At 55.6% G+C, this 19587-nt stretch overlaps 3 protein-coding genes and 8 non-coding genes across 11 annotated transcripts; 5 read left to right on the top strand and 6 right to left on the bottom strand.

Moving 5' to 3' along the window:
• The first annotated feature begins 1308 nt into the window (after window positions 1–1308).
• On the top strand, window positions 1309–3216 carry LOC140255737 (uncharacterized). The gene is made up of 2 exons (XM_072343557.1): window positions 1309–1383; window positions 1545–3216. Exons 1-2 carry the CDS (start codon window positions 1365–1367, stop codon window positions 2687–2689), a joined length of 1164 nt encoding a protein of 387 aa, XP_072199658.1. The 5' UTR covers window positions 1309–1364; the 3' UTR covers window positions 2690–3216.
• A 952-nt stretch (window positions 3217–4168) lies between these two features.
• On the top strand, window positions 4169–7269 carry BEST4 (bestrophin 4). Its single transcript, XM_072343460.1, has 9 exons — window positions 4169–4320; window positions 4466–4560; window positions 4998–5231; window positions 5564–5718; window positions 5795–5872; window positions 5972–6124; window positions 6451–6531; window positions 6627–6781; window positions 6900–7269. The coding sequence occupies exons 1-9, from the start codon at window positions 4169–4171 to the stop codon at window positions 7267–7269; spliced, it is 1473 nt and encodes a 490-aa protein (XP_072199561.1).
• Window positions 7270–9267: 1998 nt separating this feature from the next.
• On the bottom strand, window positions 9268–9396 carry LOC140255917 (small nucleolar RNA SNORA35). The gene has a single exon (XR_011904607.1). It is a non-coding gene; the product is annotated as a small nucleolar RNA SNORA35 (small nucleolar RNA).
• Window positions 9397–9733: 337 nt separating this feature from the next.
• Window positions 9734–14023, bottom strand: RPS8 (ribosomal protein S8). Its single transcript, XM_072343062.1, has 6 exons — window positions 13890–14023; window positions 13025–13131; window positions 12673–12772; window positions 11646–11821; window positions 10590–10719; window positions 9734–9906 (listed from the first exon to the last, which is right to left on the bottom strand). The coding sequence occupies exons 1-6, from the start codon at window positions 13891–13893 to the stop codon at window positions 9797–9799; spliced, it is 627 nt and encodes a 208-aa protein (XP_072199163.1). The 5' UTR covers window positions 13894–14023; the 3' UTR covers window positions 9734–9796.
• Window positions 10098–10169, bottom strand: LOC140255907 (small nucleolar RNA SNORD38). The gene has a single exon (XR_011904597.1). It is a non-coding gene; the product is annotated as a small nucleolar RNA SNORD38 (small nucleolar RNA).
• LOC140255906 (small nucleolar RNA SNORD38) lies at window positions 11353–11421 on the bottom strand. The gene has a single exon (XR_011904596.1). It is a non-coding gene; the product is annotated as a small nucleolar RNA SNORD38 (small nucleolar RNA).
• Window positions 12860–12959, bottom strand: LOC140255908 (small nucleolar RNA SNORD46). Its single transcript, XR_011904598.1, has one exon. It is a non-coding gene; the product is annotated as a small nucleolar RNA SNORD46 (small nucleolar RNA).
• Window positions 13200–13284, bottom strand: LOC140255905 (small nucleolar RNA SNORD55/SNORD39). The gene has a single exon (XR_011904595.1). It is a non-coding gene; the product is annotated as a small nucleolar RNA SNORD55/SNORD39 (small nucleolar RNA).
• A 276-nt stretch (window positions 14024–14299) lies between the features above and the next one.
• LOC140255921 (U5 spliceosomal RNA) lies at window positions 14300–14414 on the top strand. Its single transcript, XR_011904611.1, has one exon. It is a non-coding gene; the product is annotated as a U5 spliceosomal RNA (small nuclear RNA).
• Window positions 14415–16549: 2135 nt separating this feature from the next.
• On the top strand, window positions 16550–16664 carry LOC140255920 (U5 spliceosomal RNA). The gene has a single exon (XR_011904610.1). It is a non-coding gene; the product is annotated as a U5 spliceosomal RNA (small nuclear RNA).
• A 2661-nt stretch (window positions 16665–19325) lies between these two features.
• On the top strand, window positions 19326–19440 carry LOC140255922 (U5 spliceosomal RNA). The gene has a single exon (XR_011904612.1). It is a non-coding gene; the product is annotated as a U5 spliceosomal RNA (small nuclear RNA).
• Window positions 19441–19587: the final 147 nt, after the last annotated feature.

Genomic DNA, 19587 nt, shown 5'->3' with positions numbered 1-19587 from the left:
GATATGTGTTGGTGTCCACGTTCCCCCATATCCACCCACAACCCCACCATGGGATGGATGCAGCTCAGGAGCTGTTCCTCCTCTACTTGCAGCTCAGTCCTGTGTGCTGCGTGAGAGCAGGTGAGCACCACAGGTGGGTGTTTTGCCATGTGGGTAGGAGGAGAGCATGGTGTAACAGCAGCAGCCTGGAGAAGGGCAGCTCTGAGGCCATCTCTCTGCTGCCTGCAGCTGTTTGGTTGGAGAAACAGGGAGAACAGAACCCCTTTGAGAGGTTCCCCCCTCCCCCCAGGACCCTTCTGATGATGCTCAGTGGCAGCAGGAGCTGGTGTGTGTGGCTGATGCATGGTGCACCAGGACATAGGAAGGACCCTGGAAAGGGGGAGCTGCCCAGGGTGAGTGACCTTCTCAGGGGTAGGATTTTCCCCCTTCCTTGTCCCTCTCACCATACAGACCATGGGGCTGCAGCTGCTGGGGAGGAAGAGGAGGTGATGGAGCAGGGGAAGGAAGCAGGGCGAGCTGCTGGGGGTGTGCAGAGGGGAAGCTGCAAATCCTTCCTGCAAGGAGAAGTAAAAGGACCCAGATCCCTCTGAATTAAGGAAGCACTTGGATTTGGGGTGTGCAACATGTGGCCCAAACCAGGCAGAGGAGCGGAACCCCCCTCCCCCCAGGCTGCAGTGCTGTAGTGCCTCATGTTTCATTTTCCCCAGCTCCTCTGGGCTCTGAGCACACACACACATTTTGGGCTACAGAATCCCCCTCTCCAGCACTGCTTTTCCTGTGGGTTGTGCTGCTGTGTCCGAGCCTGGCAACTTCCTTCCCATCCTGGAAGCTGTGAGGTTTGGATGGAAATCATAAGGAGCCCTGTGCCAGAAGGGTGTCCCTTTGGTCCCCATCCCATGAACATATCTACCAGTGGCAGGACTGGGGGCTGCACCCCACACATAGATGGGCACTGGACAGGATGGCTCCTGTCCCCCTCCCTGGGAGAAAGGGATTGGGCTGAGGCCAGAGTCTCGAAAGGACTGAGGGTACGGAAGGGGCTGGTGGGGCACACGGCCTGTGGGGATGGAGGGAGGCTGGAAAGGTCTCTGCAGGGGGGATGGGTGGGGAGGGGTGTTTCAGTATGGGATTTTCGGGGCGGGCGGGAGAATGGATAGGATGTAAGGGGCGGGGGGTGGCACGGCGCTACCGGTCGGCTCGCAGCGTGTAGGAGCCCGGAGACGGGACGCAGCAGAAGGACCGAAGGCCGAGCACTGCTGGGCCGGGCCCGGGGGCGGTCGGGTTCCGGCGGGGCCACCCCCGCGGCGAGGCGGAGCCGGGCGGCGGTGTTGCGGCGTCGGGGATCGCGGAGCGGCCCCCGGAGCATGGGGCGGGCGGCGGCAGGTGAGGGCGGCGGCTGCGGGGCGGGGGGACCGAGGATCGGGAGGGAGCAGCGCGACGGGGCAGGGACGGGGGGTGCGCGGACAGAATGTGGGGACGGGCGGAGGGGTCGCTCCCTGTGCCGGTCCCGCAGTGGGGTGCCCATCTCCTGTGCCCTCCCGCAGGCACCGTGCCCCTATTATGGGGCGGCCTCCTGCTCGCTGCCAGCCTCGCCCTACAGCCCGCACCGGAGAGCTGCAACTGCACCCACTCCGTGGACTTCCAGGCGTTCCGCACAGCTCCGCTTACCGAGAGCTGCTGCCTCAACTTCACTGGATCCAATGTCACCCACCTGGACTGGGGAGCACTGGTGGCAGTGCGGGGGCTGCGCCAGCTCTACCTCTCACACTGCGGCATCACAACCATCAGCAACGCCCAGGGAGTCCCCCCGGCTTTGGAGGTCTTGCACTTAAGTCACAACCTGTTGGAAAGCCTCCCCACAGGTTTTCTGGAAGATGCCCCTCATTTGAAGGTCCTCTATCTGGATGGGAACCAGCTCCAGGAGCTGCCCGCATCCTTCCTGAAATCCTCCACCCAGCTCCAGGAGCTCCACCTGGGGTTCAACGCACTGACCTCCCTCCCTCCCAGCCTCCTGCATCCATCCCTGCTGCATCTGCAGCTCTCCAACAACAGCTGGGAGTGCAGCTGTGCTCTGCTGGGTGTCCTGCAGGGCATCCCCAACCTGCCCGCCCCGCTCACCTGCCATACACCAGAGTGGCACCGTGGTGCAGAGCTGCAGAGCATCCCACGGGACGAGCTCTGCCAGCAGCACCACAGCCTCACCGCCCTCTTCATCTGCCTGCCTCCCCTCCTCATCCTCGCAGCCATCACCTGCTGCTTTTGCAGGAGGAAGAGGAAAACCAACTACAGCCTTGGGAGCAGCCACACAGCCCCAGCGGAGAGGGGCAATGTGCCCATGTGCCCTGAGCCACATCGCTACGTCCCCTATGAGCCAACCACTGCCCCCTCCAAGAGTGAGGGGAAGGTGCTGCAGGGCAGCCTGGTGCTGCTGCAGCCCCCCGAGGAGAGCAGCAGGGACCTCTACGAGGAGGTGGAGATCCAGGTGGGATCCCATGTGCCAACCCACGATGGGCGGCGGGACAGCCCTGAGACAGAGGGGGACACAGTGAGTGTCACTGACGTGCTGAAGGACTCTGCTGACCAGGAGAAGATCTACATGAACCAATCGACCAACTATTACAACCTGGTGCCCGGCATTGAGCTGGAGGACTCGGACAACCTGGAGTATGAGAACATCGAGCTGCACTGATGGGTGGCTGGGCTGGGATTTGGGATCCGGCTGGGACATACTGGTGGCTGTGGATGGGGGATGCACAGACCAATCTGCCATTTCTTGCACTGGCTGCTTGCAGGGCTGCACTCCCAAATTGCCAGCCCTTCCACTGCGCTCCCCTACATGTACCCCATGCTTGCACTGGGCAGAGCACAGGGTGTACAGGGACACCAGGCACCCAGGGAGAGGAGGTGGGGCTGTCTGAGCAGGACCTCTGTCCTCTCTGTTTCCAGCTGCATCCAGCACAGCTCTGCTGCTTCCCAGCCTGCAGATAATGGGGCTCGGGGACAAGAAATGAGACCTGCCTGCAGGGTCCCCCATGGGCAACCTGGAACAGCCCTGCACACCCTGCTGTGCCCATTGCACTGCATGTGTGCACACATGCATGTGTGAGCACCGGGCACAGGTGGGCTCGACTGGGGCCATGTTAGCAAAGTGCTCATGGGGTGCAGCCTTCCCTGCACTGGAGCAGACAACGCAGAATAAATCATTGTACTGCTGGCAGTGTGGCTGCACTCTGTCTCTTGATTCAGGGGAGCGGGTGCTGACCTGTGAGACCAAGCCTGTGATTTATGGCCCACTGGTGGAAGCTGTGGGCACAGTGTTCAGGTCAGGAGGGGTTGGGGGGCTGTAAATCATCTCCACTATCTCCACCCACGGGTGTCCCAGCCCTGCTGCAGCCTCGTGTACTATACCTGTGCCACAGCATCACGAGGTCAGGGGGCAGCAGGGGGATGTATGAGGGGTATTTCTTGCACTGGAAGCCCTCAGCTCCATGGTCGGAGCCGACACAGGCTGGGCTGGGCGCTGTGCCGGGCAGGAAGGGAGCCGGGCAGGGCGGGACGCGGCGTTATGGCCTGCAAAGGAAGCGGCGCTTCCTGTCCGGCACAGCCCACAATGGGACGGAGCCGCCGACTCCGGCGGTGCTGGGCTGGGAGCACTGGTACCAGTGCAGATAGATAGGGGATGAGAATGAGGATGGGGTGGTCTCACCACATGCCTTGTTGCTCCCTGCAAATGGCTCCCAGTGATTTTTGTCCCTCTGAGATTTGCCCTTCCAGCTCCCTGCCTGTAGTCATCCTTTCCCCTCTTAAGGGAAACTTCCCAAAGCACCCCACTGGGCACTGAGCTTCCCAGCACTGTGTTTCCCAGCACCGTGCTTCCCAGCACCGACAGCTCCTGCTGACAGCGAGGTGTGGCTGAGGCTCAGTTCCCTGTTTCTTGCCTGTGACAGCTCTAATCCATCACCACAGGGCTGACGGGTCCACACCGGGGTATTTAGGGGCAGTCACAGACATGAGTAGGGATGGGCAGAGGTTGCAGAGCCATCTGGCTGATGGGCACCAGTGCTTGGTGTGGGGGTGAGTGCATGTCCAGGCCAGCAGCAGGGACCCTGCTCCTCCCCAGGCAGTGAGATAAGGGTGCTCCTGCCCCAGGGAGCGGGGCTGTGCTGCCATGACAGTCTCCTACACACTGAAAGTCGCCAACTCCCGTTTCGGGGGCTTCTCCAAGCTGCTTTTCCGCTGGAAGGGCAGCATCTACAAGCTGCTCTACAAGGAGTTCATCATCTTCGTGGTGCTGTATGCGCTGCTCAGCATCGTCTACCGGTGAGTGGGTTGTGTTGCTCCCTATGCCCCCAGGAGGGTTGGGGTGGGACCCTATAAGGAGAAGAGGACACAGGCAATGGCTCTTCGTGGGGTCCTGGGGTAGCCCCATTGCTCACCCCTGACCCTGCTCCATGCCTGCTTGCAGGAGGCTGCTGACTGAGGAGCAGAAGCGTCTCTACACCAAGGTGGCTCAGTACTGCAACCGCTCCACGGACCTCATCCCCATGTCCTTTGTCCTAGGTATGGGCCCCTCTCCTGCTTCCCTGGTGTGGGGCTGCCCCTGCTGTCCATCCTGGTTTGGGGCTGGAGGAGTCCTGGGAGTGACACTCAGCTCCTGGAGCCACTCTTGTCCTTGGGGATACCAATGGGATGATCGTCCACCATCCCCAGTTCACCCCACCATGCCCACTGACCACGTCCCTCACTGCCATGTCCCCATGGTTCTTGAACACCTCCAGGGATGGTGACACCACCACCTCTCTGGTCAGTCTGTGCCAGTGCCCGACCACTCTTTTGAAGATTAAATGTTTCCTGATATCCAACCTGAAGGAGTCAGGGATGTCCCCACACCCATCCCTGGGAACACTAAACCCAGAAATTCAACGGGTCCCTCAGAACTGCTTCATCCTCACCCGGACCCAACCACTCCGATCTCCCAATGGAATGTCTCTCCGCAGGCTTTTATGTCACCCTGATTGTGAATCGGTGGTGGGCACAGTACACCAGCATCCCCATGCCTGACCAGCTCATGTGCGTCATCTCCAGCAACGTCCATGGCAAGGACGAGCGGGGTCGGATCCTGCGGCGCACCCTGGTGCGCTACGCCAACCTGTCCGCTGTCCTCATCCTGCGCTCCGTCAGCACCAGGGTGCTCAAGCGCTTCCCCACCATGGACCACGTGGTGGAAGCTGGTGAGGGGTGACAGGGCCCAGGATGATGGGGTGGGAGAGGTGGGGACCTTGGAGGTGTCACTCTGGGGGAGTTTGCAGTAGGGATGCCCTGCTAATATGCATCTCCAACCCCTTGGAGGCGGCACCCAACCATGGCGTGGAGAGCTTATTTCCTTACATAGGCATTCATCCCCAAAGGCACCTATGTCTTCTCTGCTCACTCACGTCCCCCATGGCTGTAGGTTCCATACAGAACCAGATTCCCATTGGGACCATCCCCAAAACCACATCCTCCAAAGGCCCCTTTCCCCTCATCACGGGATCCCTGGTGCTGATCCTCTGCCTTGCTGCAGGCTTCATGACGCAGGACGAACGCAAGCAGTTTGAGAGCCTGTACTCAGACTTCAACAAGTACTGGATCCCCTGTGTCTGGTTCACCAACCTGGCAGCCCAGGCACGGCGCGATGGCCGCATCCGTGATGACATTGCTCTACGTCTGCTGATGGATGTGAGTTGGTGTCAGCTGTACAAGGGGCTGAGAACTATGAGGGATAGGGAAAAACCCACCTGTGCTTCCCTGCCAGGAGCTGAACCTGTTCCGGGCCAAGTGCAGCATGCTGTTCCACTACGACTGGATCAGCATCCCGCTGGTGTACACGCAGGTGGGTGACCCCAGTCTGGCAGCGATGTGTTGGAGCAGGTAGCACTGCTGGGATTGTCCCCCTTCGCTGTCACCTCCTGTCCCCATGTTCCCTGTGCAGGTGGTTACCATTGCTGTGTACTCCTTCTTTGCCTTCTGTCTCATTGGGCGGCAGTTCCTGGAGCCACTGGAGCCAGGGCAGGAGGGGGACCTGGATATGTACATCCCCCTCTCCACCCTCCTGCAGTTCTTCTTCTATGCCGGCTGGCTGAAGGTGAGATGCAGCCACATGGCTGAGATGTGCCTTCAGGGGTTCCTGGGCCAGGGCATGGCACAAACATTGCCTGCAGCCCTTGGGGACATGTCACAGCAGGGCACTGGGTAGATGGGACATGGGACACTGGTCTGCTTCATGTCTCGTGGTTTGGTGGACATGGTGGTGACAGGTCAGCGGTTGGACCGGATGATCTCAGTTGTCTTTTGCAACCTGAATTACTCTACAATTATGTTCTATGATTCTATGTGGACTGAAGGATGGAGAGCCCTGTGGGAAGGTGTCCCTGTCCTTGTCCCTGTGTCACCTGTCCCCTCCCTCCTCAGGTTGCTGAGCAGATCATTAACCCTTTTGGGGAAGACGATGATGACTTTGAGACCAATAAGTTGATAGACAGAAACCTGCAGGTGAGTCCTGCCCTGGGCCATCATCAGGTTGGGTGGGCATGGGGACACCCAGCAAGGTGCCAATGGGAGTTGTCCCCTGTCCCTGCCATACCTAGGTGTCCCTGCTGTCAGTGGATGACATGTACCAGAACCTGCCACCAGCCACCAAGGACAAGTACTGGAACGAGTCCACGGCTCAGCCCCCCTACACCATGGCCACTGCTGCCGAGACCCTGAAGCCTTCTTTCCTGGGCTCCACCTTTGACATGCGGTGAGTGCATGGAACACCCCTATTGGAACACGGAGGGAGTCCCTACCACCGATCTGGCAGGCTCAGTGGGGATCTCGGGGACACACAGCCATCCTAATCACCCCTCCACGGCCCTCAGCATGACCGAGGACATGGAGCAGAGCCAGACAGTGGAGGCCTCGCCGAACATGGCCCGCACGCAGACCCCGCTGCTCAGCCGCTTCCTCGCCGCCGCATCCCCTGCCATCAGCATCAAGAACTTTGGCCGAGGTGGCCGAGCAACCCCCCACCTGCGGCGTGCGCGGGGGGACAGCACTGCACACTGCGAGGACCCCGAGGCCGTCAGCCGCATCGAGGAGGAGGAGACGGAGGATGAGGAGAGCCAGAGGGGAAGCCCCTGCTCCCCAAAGGCCTCCGATAAGCAGAAGGAGAAGCTGCCACTGATCCAGGTGGAGGCACCATCCAGAGAGAGCGTCGAAGCTGAGCAGCCGGGGGCTGGGGAGCCATGAGGAGGTGGGTGAGCCCTGTTCCCCTGCACCCTTGGCCAGAAGCGGGGCCTCGCCAGTCCTAAAGCAGGGTTTGTCCCCAGGGTGGTGGTGAAGTGCTGGTGGGTCGGGGTGATGCTACCACTCGCAGCCTGCCAGGCACATTGCCTGCTGCCAAGGGGACAGCCCAGGCACTGAGCCAGGACAGAGCAAATGTGTTCATCACCATGGTGGGAGGTAGCCTCAATGTTAATAAAGTTCTTGCCAGCCTCGGCTTTGAGGATCTTTGTTGTCACCCCCGGCAGTGAGGGGCAGGATTAATAACATCCTAAAAGTGGGTGAATTCCATCCCATGGGCTGACACTGCAATGTCTGCGGGGCTTCAGAACAGGTGACACAGCTGCATGCTACTAAACTGTCCTGGAGTTATCTAGATCAATCTATGTTCGTGACAGGGGGGCAGTAGGCAGGGAAGGGAAAAAGGGAAAGGGGTAGAGAGATGGAAACACACCCAGACCAGCTGCCAGGCTGTGAGAGAGAGTGAGCATCAATTCTGTGACGTGTTTCCCTCTCTGACCATGAGGTCCTCTGGGACGTGTAGTTCTTCTCTGTGCTCCACATGATGTTATGATGTGGGATACCAAGAGCAAAAATTACAAAACCATGACAAAAGCAAAAGGTATTTTCAGCATCTGCAGATGAATTCCCCCATCCAGACAGGTCCATATGAGTCTACCAGCAGGGCTGCTAAAAAGCACCTTTCTAAAGACCTTGCCCAGAATTAATCCAGGCCTGACAAAGGCATTGGCACTCATGACCCTATTCAAGTTGAAGCAGTATAACCCAGCACCTATCTGGCTCAGGAGCAATGCTTCATATTCCCAGCTGCACAAGGCCTTCTGCCCATGTCACACGGGGACTGGCAGTGCCACACACCCTGCCTAGCTGCCATCCTGCCCCGTTCCCATGTCCCTGCAGCACAGCAATAGGTGCCGGCTCTGTTCCCACGGGCTGTCACCCTTAACAGCAGTGATAGCAGTGCTGACCATTGATGGATCAGTCATAATCCTGCCCATCGTGGTGAGGTTTACAGCCCCTGCCCCTGCCCTAACACTCATCTCAGTTTCTCCCTCTGTCCAAAGTCCCCCAGGACCTCCCTGAGTCCTGTTTGCTCTCTGCAGAGGGCGAGTAGTGTGAGGCAAGCACGGAGGAAGCTGCCGTGACGCATCCCTCCCGAACGGCCTTTATCGCAGCCGCCGCACCTCTCTGCAAAACGCGTTGCTAGAAAGCAGGGAAAGTTTACATGGGATCACTATGGAGAAAGAATGTGCTTGTGCAAACGTCACGCCCAGCCAGGCCCTGCACCGAGACTCCCGAGTGCCCGTTTCACCCTCGCAGTGAGCTCAGCCCTGCGCTCCGTGGCAGCGGCACCACTGGCTGATGATTGGTGTCTCGATCCACCCCCAGCCCCTGCCAGCAAAGCAGGACGAATCCCTGCAGCTCAGGTCAGCTGTGCCCGCCAGCACCGCCTGCTGTCTGCTGCCAGGGCAGAGCACCACGGGCAAGCCTGTAAGGCAGCATTATTGATGGGGTCCACACCGAAGTGCTGGAGCTCAGCACCTTACCCAGTGAAGGAATCTAAGGGCTGCCCAATGGAGAGGTGCCACAACAGGGTTGCACACTTTATTCACTACAGCTCTGCTGGGGGCAAGCTGATCACAGACTCCTCCAGCTGAGAGTTAAGTGCAAGGTTTGGGCTGCAGCCAGTTTCCATCCCATCACAGCATTCCCTTCAACAAATGAGGCTTTTATAAGAACGTACAAGTGGGTCAGGTATGCAGAGCATGCACTCAGCAGGCACCAGGTGTGTGAACATTCAGCTTACCCAGAGCACTTGGGGGCTGGAAGCCTGGATGGTACAGGGACTTTGTAAAGTCACTTGTCAAATGTAACCAGGTGCCCCCAAACACGGGGAAAAAATCACAGCTTCCTAACCCTGCTGTGACGATGTAAGAAACTGGAGCTTGTACCCAGCTTTCGAAAGGGGCAGGACACAAAGAGAGCCTGGCCCTTCTGCTAGAAGGGATTTCTTTTGCACTGCAAGAAGACCAGGAGGTCAGGGAAAGACCAGCTAGTCAATGACCAGTGCAGGCATTCAGCCAAGAGCTGATTTAGAACATGATTCCGGACCTTGAAGGTGAGCATGCAGGCAGGCAGAAAGCAGCAGGTCATGGCAAAGAAGGCAGCAAGCACCAACCAGAGGATGGCAAACAGGCAGGAGATACCAGCTGACAGCCCTTCCACATCCACTTGGTTCACTAAGTCACTGCTGCAGAACCCAGTGGGGTGTTTTAATCAACAGCAAGCAGGGTTAGAGTTCACCTCAAGATAGAAAAGCACTCTGTGATGCCAGGAGAGCCTTCTTGCTTTCATGTTCCATAAGGAGCTACCCGAGCCCCCCTCCGCACACAAAGAAGCACACGACCCATTTATTATAGGACACTCATGCATTTATTGGCTCTTTCAGAAGAATAGTTGATATAGTTGATTTTCATTTGCCTTTCCTGGCCTTGATCTTCCTCAGGTAGAACTCTAACTCCTTGCCTTCCAACACGTAGCCATCAGCTCGGCCACACTGTCCAGGTCTGGAGGCAATGCATGCTGCAAGGAGAACTCGGTCAGTTAAAGAATTCTCTATAGTATACACACGAATTGAAGGAAACATTGCTTGCAGTCTGCAAATGCAAGAGTGAGCAAGAGGCAGTAACATACCAGCTTATGCTGGCTTAAGTATCTCCCCGGAGATACCTTGCTCTTGAACCTGCTCTGCTGGACTACACCCACAATGAAGTCCTCTTCAGATCTCCAAACAGTCATCCCTCAAATTCAGTAGCAGAACTGGACAAAGGTCTCATCACCAGAAGACTTCAAAACACTGAGCTATGCACAGCACAGCTTGCAACTGCTCTAACTGTTAATGTACGTGCTGAGCTTTTCCTGAAACACAGCACACCCATATGTCCTCACTCATTCTGCACGCCTGGAGCCCCATCATTTCCCTCAAGGCTAACATGGTCTGCTAGCTGCCACTACAGTGCTTCAGCCACAGAAACACTTCACACCGCTGCCAGCAGAGGAAGTACAGGAGCAGCTCCTCTTAACACCCAGAAGACACACCTGCAGACAGACAGGAGAACTCTCCCACTGCTTTCACCCTGCAGTCAGCTTTATCACACCTCGTAGACAAAGCTTGACGCGATCCCAGGAGCAAGAACAGTATCTGTTCTAGCTCTGTTGACTGACTCCCTCATCCCCACCCACACTTAATGCTCCCGGGGACTCACCCAGTAGCTTTCCTTGCTGGAACTGCTCCTCAAGAATATTGGCTATCTTGGCATTCTTCTTTCGCTCGTCATATTTCTTCTGGATCTTCTTTGAACGCTTCTTGTTCAAGATTTCTTCTTCCTCAGGTGTCTAAAAACAAGCCCATAAGTAAAGACAAGGTCAGCATAAACTGGAGACAAGATTAACTACATGGTTATTTCTTGCCAGAACAAATCTTCACTGAAAATAGAAGGATTTTCTTTAAGTACCATCGTGTCCCAAGTCACATCTCGAGGCACAAACACTTCACACAATCAAGTGCTGCTTGTCACTTTGGATGTCAAGAAATGGCACATTACTGACTGGAGTCACAACAAAGGACAGTGCCCTCAGGAAACACCCCAGACAGATGAAACTGCAAAGGTTGCCTCAATTATTTATCCCCCCCAAGAAAGTGAATGCTCTCCTTCTCCAGACATGAGAGCACTTGGGTGTGGTGCAGTTCCTGGCAGACCAGTTCCAAGCTCTCTCCATGCTCTGAACCACACAGTGGGTGCGCTAACGAGGGCTTTATTTTTACTACAAGACCACCTTAAGCTGAATACTACACACAAGAGTCCAAATAACTTTCAGCAATCTGAAGTTTGGATGTCAAAATGTGAGGCAATGAATATAAAGACACCTGAAAACACTTAAAAGCAAGTACAAGTGTAGTTAGCAATCCATGAGCTTTTACATCAAAGGACGGCAGTTCCTCAAGCACAAGGACCTGGCTGCAAAGTCTTCCTCAGCACCACAAGTGTCATCGCTCTCCCTTCAGTAGCAGAACTGGACAGAAGTATCATCATGAGAAGACAGATCTACAGGCAGCCCCTTGTGCACAACCAAGCGCAACATCTCAGAGAACTCTGTGGTCCTGAATGCACCGTTAACAGAACCTGACTTATGCTGGGAATTGATGGGAAGGCAGCCCACGTGACCAGAGCTATCACTGCCAGGAACCCAATCAATGCTGGCAGGTACTGCTGACTCATGACAGCTAGCCAAGAAAACTGAGCAACCCCAGGCATACGTACCAGCTTGGCACCCTTCTTGCGCCCAAGGGGCAAGGCATAGTGGGATTCATACCACTGCCGGTACGGCGTGCTGTCAACCAGGACAATGCAGTTCTTCACCAGGGTCTTTGTCCGCACCAGCTCGTTGTTGGAAGCATTGTAGACAACATCGATGATTCTGGTCTTGCGAGTGCAGCCTTTCAAAAGAAGAGCATGAATTCAAACCTATAGGAATCAGACAGCAGAGAATCCACCCCACAGCATCTCAGGCACACCCTAAAGCCAGCTCACATCACTCCCTCAATGTCCTCCAGCCCCCTGGCAATGACTTTAATTTAGCTGACATTTATCTTTTTCATTCCACCAACCCAAATTTGATGCTAAAATGAAAGTCTGTATGTGGAAGAAGATCCGTCCCAGATGAGAAACTGAAACCTGTGGTGCGGAAGGAACTCATCTCTAAGACAACTAATAATAATAACTGAACAGCAGATTTCTGGAGTGGAAGGTATCTTAGCAAATGCCAACCAGCAGCACAGAGGGCTCAGTCCTGTATGTGCTCCCTGCCATGACCAAATGAGGTGAATGCAGCACGGAATGGGAGCCATTTTGACAGGATGATTTTGGATCAACTGACAGAGGAAGCTGGGGCTTTCACTCCTCATGGCCCAACTGAAGCGTTCAGCATTCAGCTATTGCATTTAGTAGCTGGCACACAAAGGACAGGCAAAAAACAGGTTTCCCTCTCTTCACTCACGTACCTCATAAGTAAAATAAGCAGGCAATATAAGCATGCCCCTCAGTGTAACTATGACACTCCAATCACTGTGAACCAGGCAGACATCCAAGTCTCCCAAGCCCACATAAGGTCAAAGTTATCATCACCACATGGGCTGCTTCAAAGCCAATTCTGCAAAACACAATGCGTTCAAATCCAGCCTATCAACCTATGCTTCCTTTATCACCCCTCTACTGCGTTAGCAGAGCTGGAGGCTGTTGCATCTGTAAAAATGCATTCTCAGTCGCATCACACCGATGATGTACTTACATTCAGAGCCCCAGGAGAAGTTGCCAACATCCAATCGAAGGGCACGGTATTTCTTATTACCACCACGAACCCTCACTGTGTGAATTCGGCGTGGACCGATCTACAGGCAGAAAAATAACCAGCACTGCTGGTGTCAGTAAGCAGCACAGCACATGAGGGGCCCAGTCGAGTCCTAAGCTGGAAGGCAGCGTGGTCAGTGTAACTATGACAAACCCCAGCATCGGCAGATAAAGCGACCAAAACGGCCTGTTGTATCTACCTAAGGTGAAGATTTCATCACTCCCATTGCCTCTTAATGCTAAAACCAACAAATCACGTCTGAGAAACCACTGATTGCCCTCCAATCACCCACCTTAGTGTTGGCAGGAGGCCGCCCCAGCTCATACTTCCTCTTCTTGTGGTAGGGCTTCCTCTTGCCCCCGGTCTTGCGACGCTTGTGCCAGTTGTCCCTGGAGATACCTGAATGGAGGGAGCGCTGTGGTCAGAGCGTGCCACAGACCCCACCTGCATGCAGCAGGGAGCAGCTCTGAGTCCTCAGCTCTCCAAGGTTTGCATCCGCACAGCACACTCAGCTTTATGCAGCAGTCAGAGAAGCTTCATCATTGAGACTCAGAGCACTGCGATCTCTACACACAGAACAGGCTGCTTCAATCCAGCACGTGTGCACGGCTCCCTAGTTCTCTTTGGGTTGCAGCCCCACAACTTACCTCACAAGACCTGGTAAGAAGCATCTCCTATCAAGCAGTTCAGTCTGCAACAACACAGGCTTTAAAACACCGACTGAATCTGGCAGAGCATGCTAGGAACAAAACCTCCATACCACCGAGCTGCAGGTCCCTATAGGAACCGGGGCACCTCCACACACCCTCCTCCCAGCCAAGCTACAGGTACTCAGCCCCAACCCCAGCACCCTGCACACCCAGCCCACCTCCTGAAGGTTGGAGATAGGCCCAATGCACCCCGCCAACACATCCTTATAGAGGAGCCCCACGCTGAGGCCCGGCGCGGCCGCCTCCCGCCCCCCCCCGGTCGCCATGTTGATCCTGGTCAGCCTTCTGCCGCCCGCTCCTCATTGCGGCCGCAGCCCTTCCAAAGGTAAGCAGCACGGGATGGCGGCACCCCCCGCCGCCACGTGGGGTAGAACAGAGACGGGCAGCGGCAGCACGGCAAGCGGATGGCGGCGGATAGCGAGCAGGCCCAGCACCAACCCCACTCACCCATGGCGGAGCACCGGCGCAAAGAGGCGGCGCAAAGGATCACGGGGCGGTTTGCAGCCGCGAAGTCTCGCGAGCCGTGACATCACCGCGGCGCCAGCACGCGGGGTGCCGTTGCTAAGAGACGGCACAGCGACCGGAAACAGGAAGCGGCGGGACTGTCCGCGGCCCTCGTTAGCATTCGGCGCCGTCATTTGCATACCCAGCGTGCACCGCGGCGGAACGAACCCAACGGCACCGTGTTCCTCCGCCAATTCCGGGGGCCGCTCGGTGCTGTGAGGAACTGAGAGAGGGGAGGAGTAGTGCGGGACCGGGAGGAGCGGACAGAGCGGGAATAGCGCGGAGAGCAAGAATCGCCGTGCGCTGAGGGAGGCGAGTGGGCAGGGGGGAGAGGACCGCGATAAAAGCAGGTTATACTCCGGTTTCTCTTCAGATCGTATAAATCTTTCGCCTTTTACTAAAGATTTCCGTGGAGAGGAACAAGCACGAGTGTCGTGGAATTTTTTGAGGCTCCGCTCCGGCGGAGCTATCCCTGCTGTGGTTAATGACAGAACGAGCACTAGGGCCGTGGGTCTACGGGAACATCCCATAGAGCGAGCGACGGTACTGCTGGTTAAAAGCAGTGAGTGCCGTGGTGTTACTGGGTGTCCCCATCTACGGAGCTGCTCCCAAAGCGGGTTCAAAGCAGAACAAGCACGAGTGTCGTGGGAGTTTGTGAGTGTCGTGGAATTATTGCAGGCTTCCCTTTCATAGAACCTCTCGCCATTTGCTTCAGTGGAGCCTTTTCAACACTGCAGGTGAAAAGCAAAACAAGCACGAGAGTCGTGTAAACTATCGAGTGTCGTGGAATTGGAGGCTTCCCTTCAGCAGAGCTTTCCCTACCGTGGTTAAGATCAGAACGAGCACGAGTGCCATAGAACATCTGGAAACTCCTCTTAGACCGAGCTACAGAATGAGCACAAGTGCCATGGGATCAAGGTTTCCACCCTGCAGAGCTCTTGCACTGCTGGGGAGATACAAGCACGAGTGTCATGGGAGTTTTTGAGTGTCGTGGAATGTTTGCAGGCTTCCCTTCCATGGAACCTCTCACCATTGCTTCAGTGGAGCCTTTTCACCACTGCAGGTGAAAAGCAGAACAAGCACGAGTGTCGTGGGGTCTACTGAGTGTCGTGGAATTATTGCAGGCTTCCCTTCAGCAGAGCTGTGCCTACCGTGGTTAAGATCAGAACGAGCACGAGTGCCATGGGATCAAGGTTTCCGTCCAGCAGAGCTCTCGCACTGCTGGGGAGATACACAAACCCGAGTGTCGTGGGTTCTATTGAGTGTCGTGGAATGTTTGGGAGCTTCCCTTCTGGAACCTCTCGCCATTGCTTCGTTGGAGCCTTTTCACCATTGCAGGTGAAAAGCAGAACAAGCACGAATGTCGTGGGGTCTATTGAGTGTCGTGGAATTATTGGTAGCTTCCCTTCAGCAGTGCTGTGCCTACTGTGGTTAAGATCAGAACAAGCACGAGTGCCATAGGATCAAGGTTTCCGCCCTGCAGATCTCTCGCTCTGCTGGGGAGATACAACAAGCACAAGTGTCATGGGAGATCTGAGTGTCGTGGAATGTTTGGAGGCTTCCCTTCTGGAACCTCTCACCATTGCTTCAGTGGAGCCTTTTCACCACTGCAGGTGAAAAGCAGAACAAGCACGAATGTCGTGGGGTCTATTGAGTGTCGTGGAATTATTGGTGGCTTCTCTTCAGCAGAGCTGTGCCTACCGTGGTTAAGATCAGAACGAGCACGAGTGCCATGGGATCAAGGATTCCGCCCTGCAGAGCTCTCGCACTGCTGGGGAGATACAACAAGCACGAGTGTCGTGGGTTCTATTGAGTGTCGTGGAATTATTGCAGGCTTCCCTTCCATCGAACCTCTCGCCATTGTTTCAGTGGAGCCTTTTCGCCACTGCAGGTGAAAAGCAGAACAAGCACGAATGTCGTGGGGTCTATTGAGTGTCGTGGAATTATTGCAGGCTTCCCTTCAGCAGAGCTGTGCCTACTGTGGTTAAGATCAGAACAAGCACGAGTGCCATAGAACGTCTGGAATCTCCCCTTAGACCGAGCTATAGAACGAGCACGAGTGCCGTGGGATTGAGGCTCCGGTCCTGCAGAGCTCTCGCACTGCTGTTGAGATACAAGAGGCACGAGCACCGTGGGAGATCTGAGTGTTGCGGGACATTTGGAGGCTTCCCTCCGGCGGAGCCTTTTCCCCGTGGCTGGTGAAGAACAGAACGAGCACGAGAGTCGTGGGGTCTATTGAGTGCCGTGCAATTCCTGCGGGCTCCACGTCAGTTTCAGCCCGACTCCGACCCGGCCGTTCGGTTCCGTTCCGTTCCGTTCGGCGCCGCGCGGCACCGCCCCCACGTGGTCGCCGGGGCTCGTGTGTCGCGGCGCGTCCTCATTACCATACAGCTCATTAGCACGCATCTCATTAGCATAACCCGCGTGCACTTCGCGGCCCCGTGTCTCCCCGTGGGGCTCCTCCGGCCCGCGCGTGAGCAGCCGCTGGGTGCGGGCGGGGCGGGGCGGAACCGGGCAGCGGGGACGGGACGGAGCGGGGCGGGACGCCGTGTGCTCGGGGCGGCGGGCGGGCGGTGGGCACGGGACGGGAAAGGGGGCGGGTTATACTCCGGTTTCTCTTCAGATCGTATAAATCTTTCGCCTTTTACTAAAGATTTCCGTGGAGAGGAACAAGCACGAGTGTCGTGGAATTTTTTGAGGCTCCGCTTGGGCGGAGCTATCCCTGCTGTGGTTAATGATAGAGCGAGCACCAGGATTGTGCGTCTATGGGAATCTCCCCGTAGAGCGAGCGGCCGGACTGCTGGCTACAAGCAATGAGTGCCGTGGTGTTACTGCATCTCCCCTACCACGGAGCTGCTCCCAAAGCGGGTTTAAAGCAGAACAAGCACGAGTGTCATGGAATTATTGCAGGCTTCCCTTTCATAGAACCTCTCGCCATTGCTCCAGTAGAGCCTTTTCACCACTGCAGGTGAAAAGCAGAACAAGCACGAGTGTCATGGGGTCTACTGAGTGTCGTGGAATTACTGCAGGCTTCCCTTCAGCAGTGCTGTGCCTACTGTGGTTAAGATCAGAACAAGCACGAGTGCCATAGGATCAAGGTTTCCGCCCTGCAGAGCTCTCGCTCTCCTGGGGAGATACAACAAGCACGAGTGTCATGGGTTCTATTGAGTGTCGTGGAATTATTGCAGGCTTCCCTTCAGCAGAGCTGTGCCTACCGTGGTTAAGATCAGAATGAGCACAAGTGCCATGGGATCAAGGATTCCGCCCTGCAGAGCTCTCGCACTGCTGGGGAGATACAACAAGCACGAGTGTCATGGGAGTTTTTGAGTGTCGTGGAATGTTTGCAGGCTTCCCTTCTGGAACCTCTCACCATTGCTTCGGTGGAGCCTTTTCACCACTGCAGGTAAAAACCAGAACAAGCACGAATGTCGTGGGGTCTATTGAGTGTCGTGGAATTATTGGTGGCTTCCCTTCAGCAGAGCTGTGCCTACCGTGGTTAAGATCAGAACGAGCACAAGTGTCCTGGGATCAAGGATTCCGCCCTGCAGAGCTCTCGCACTGCTGGGGAGATACAACAAGCACGAGTGTCGTGGGTTCTATTGAGTGTCGTGGAATGTTTGGAGGCTTCCCTTCCATGGAACCTCTCACCATTGCTTCAGTGGAGCCTTTTCACCATTGCAGGTGAAAAGCAGAACAAGCACGAGAGTTGTGGAAACTTTTGAGTGTCGTGGAATTATTGGTGGCTTCTCTTCAGCAGAGCTTTCCCTACCGTGGTTAAGATTAGAACAAGCACGAGTGCCATAGAACATCTGGAATCTCCCCTTAGACTGAGCTATAGAACGAGCACGAGTGCTGTGGAATTGAGGTTTCCGTCCAGCAGAGCTCTCACACTGCTATGGTGATACAAGCACGAGTGTCATGGGAGATCTGAATGTCGTGGAATGTTTGCAGGCTTCCCTTCCATGGAACCTCTCACCAGTTGTTTCACTGGAGCCTTTTCACCACTGCAGGTGAAAAGCAAAACAAGCACGAGTGTCGTGGGGTCTATTGAGTGTCGTGGAATTATTGCAGGCTTCCCTTTCATAGAACCTCTCACCATTGTTTCAGTGGAGCCTTTTCACCACTGCAGGTGAAAAGCAGAACAAGCACGAATGTCGTGGGGTCTACTGAGTGTCGTGGAATTATTGGTGGCTTCCCTTCAGCAGAGCTGTGCCTATTGTGGTTAAGATCAGAATGAGCACAAGTGCCATGGGATCAAGGTTTCCGCCCTGCAGAGCTCTCGCACTGCTGGGGAGATACAACAAGCACGAGTGTCGTGGGTTCTATTGAGTGTCGTGGAATTATTGCAAGCTTCCCTTCCATGGAACCTCTCACCAGTTGTTTCAGTGGAGCCTTTTCGCCACTGCAGGTGAAAAGCAAAACAAGCACGAGTGTCGTGGGGTCTACTGAGTGTCGTGGAATTATTGGTGGCTTCTCTTCAGCAGATCTTTCCCTACCGTGGTTAAGATTAGAACAAGCACGAGTGCCATAGAACATCTGGAATCTCCCCTTAGACTGAGCTATAGAACGAGCACGAGTGCTGTGGAATTGAGGTTTCCGCCCTGCAGAGCTCTCGCACTGCTGGGGAGATACAAGCACGAGTGTCATGGGAGATCTGAGTGTCGTGGAATGTTTGGAGGCTTCCCTTCCATGGAACCTCTCACCAGTTGTTTCAGTGGAGCCTTTTCAGCACTGCAGGTGAAAAGCAGAACAAGCACGAGTGTCATGGGGTCTATTGAGTGTCGTGGAATTATTGCAGGTTTCCCTTCAGCAGAGCTGTGCCTACTGTGGTTAAGATCAGAACAAGCACGAGTGCCATAGGATCAAGGTTTCCGCCCTGCAGAGCTCTTGCTCTGCTGGGGAGATACAACAAGCACGAGTGCCATGGGTTCTATTGAGTGTCGTGGAATTATTGCAGGCTTCCCTTTCATAGAACCTCTCACCATTGTTTCAGTGGAGCCTTTTCACCACTGCAGGTGAAAAGCAAAACAAGCACGAATGTCGTGGGGTCTATTGAGTGTCGTGGAATTATTGCAGGCTTCCCTTCAGCAGAGCTATCACTACCATGGATAAGGACAGACAAAGCACGAGTGCCATAGAACGTCTGGAATCTCCCCTTAGACCGAGCTACAGAACGAGCACGAGTGCCGTGGGATCGAGGTTTCCGCCCTGCAGAGCTCTCGCACTGCTGGGGAGATACAACAGGCACGAGTGTCGTGTAAACTATTGAGTGTCGTGGTACATCTGGAGGCTTCCCTCCGGCGGAGCCTTTTCCCTTTTGCTGGTGAAGAACGGAACGAGCACGAGTGTCGTGGAACGGGACAGGAAAGGGGGCGGGTTATACTCCGGTTTCTCTTCAGACCGTATAAATCTTTCGCCTTTTACTAAAGATTTCCGTGGAGAGGAACAAGCACGAGTGTCGTGGAATTTTTCGAGGCTCCGCTTGGGCGGAGCTATCCCTGCTGTGGTTAATGACAGAGCGTGCGGTCAATAGCACAACACAGTAGCACCGTTTCCCCCCTCGCTCCCCGCAGCACACCCCCAGCTCACCAAACACACCCCAGTCTCCCAGCGGCGGTTGCGCATGCGCGCTGCAGCCCTT

This window comes from Excalfactoria chinensis, chromosome 8 (assembly GCF_039878825.1).
Source record: "Excalfactoria chinensis isolate bCotChi1 chromosome 8, bCotChi1.hap2, whole genome shotgun sequence".
In the NCBI taxonomy this organism is placed as follows: Eukaryota; Metazoa; Chordata; class Aves; order Galliformes; family Phasianidae; genus Excalfactoria; species Excalfactoria chinensis.
Note: the sequence above shows the minus strand (reverse complement) of the source record. Positions and strands in the feature narration are given on the sequence as shown.

Coding starts and splice junctions, on each gene's coding strand:
- BEST4 (XM_072343460.1), top strand. CDS start 4,169: ATGACAGTCTCCTACACACTGAAAGTCGCCAACTCCCGTTTCGGGGGC. Junction 4,321..4,465: donor CTGCTCAGCATCGTCTACCG/GTGAGTGGGTTG, acceptor GCCTGCTTGCAG/GAGGCTGCTGACTGAGGAGC. Junction 6,125..6,450: donor TCTATGCCGGCTGGCTGAAG/GTGAGATGCAGC, acceptor CTCCCTCCTCAG/GTTGCTGAGCAGATCATTAA.
- RPS8 (XM_072343062.1), bottom strand. Junction 12,773..13,024: donor GGCCTCCTGCCAACACTAAG/GTGGGTGATTGG, acceptor TTCTGCCTGTAG/ATCGGTCCACGCCGAATTCA. Junction 9,907..10,589: donor CCAGCAAGGAAAGCTACTGG/GTGAGTCCCCGG, acceptor TTCTCCTTGCAG/CATGCATTGCCTCCAGACCT.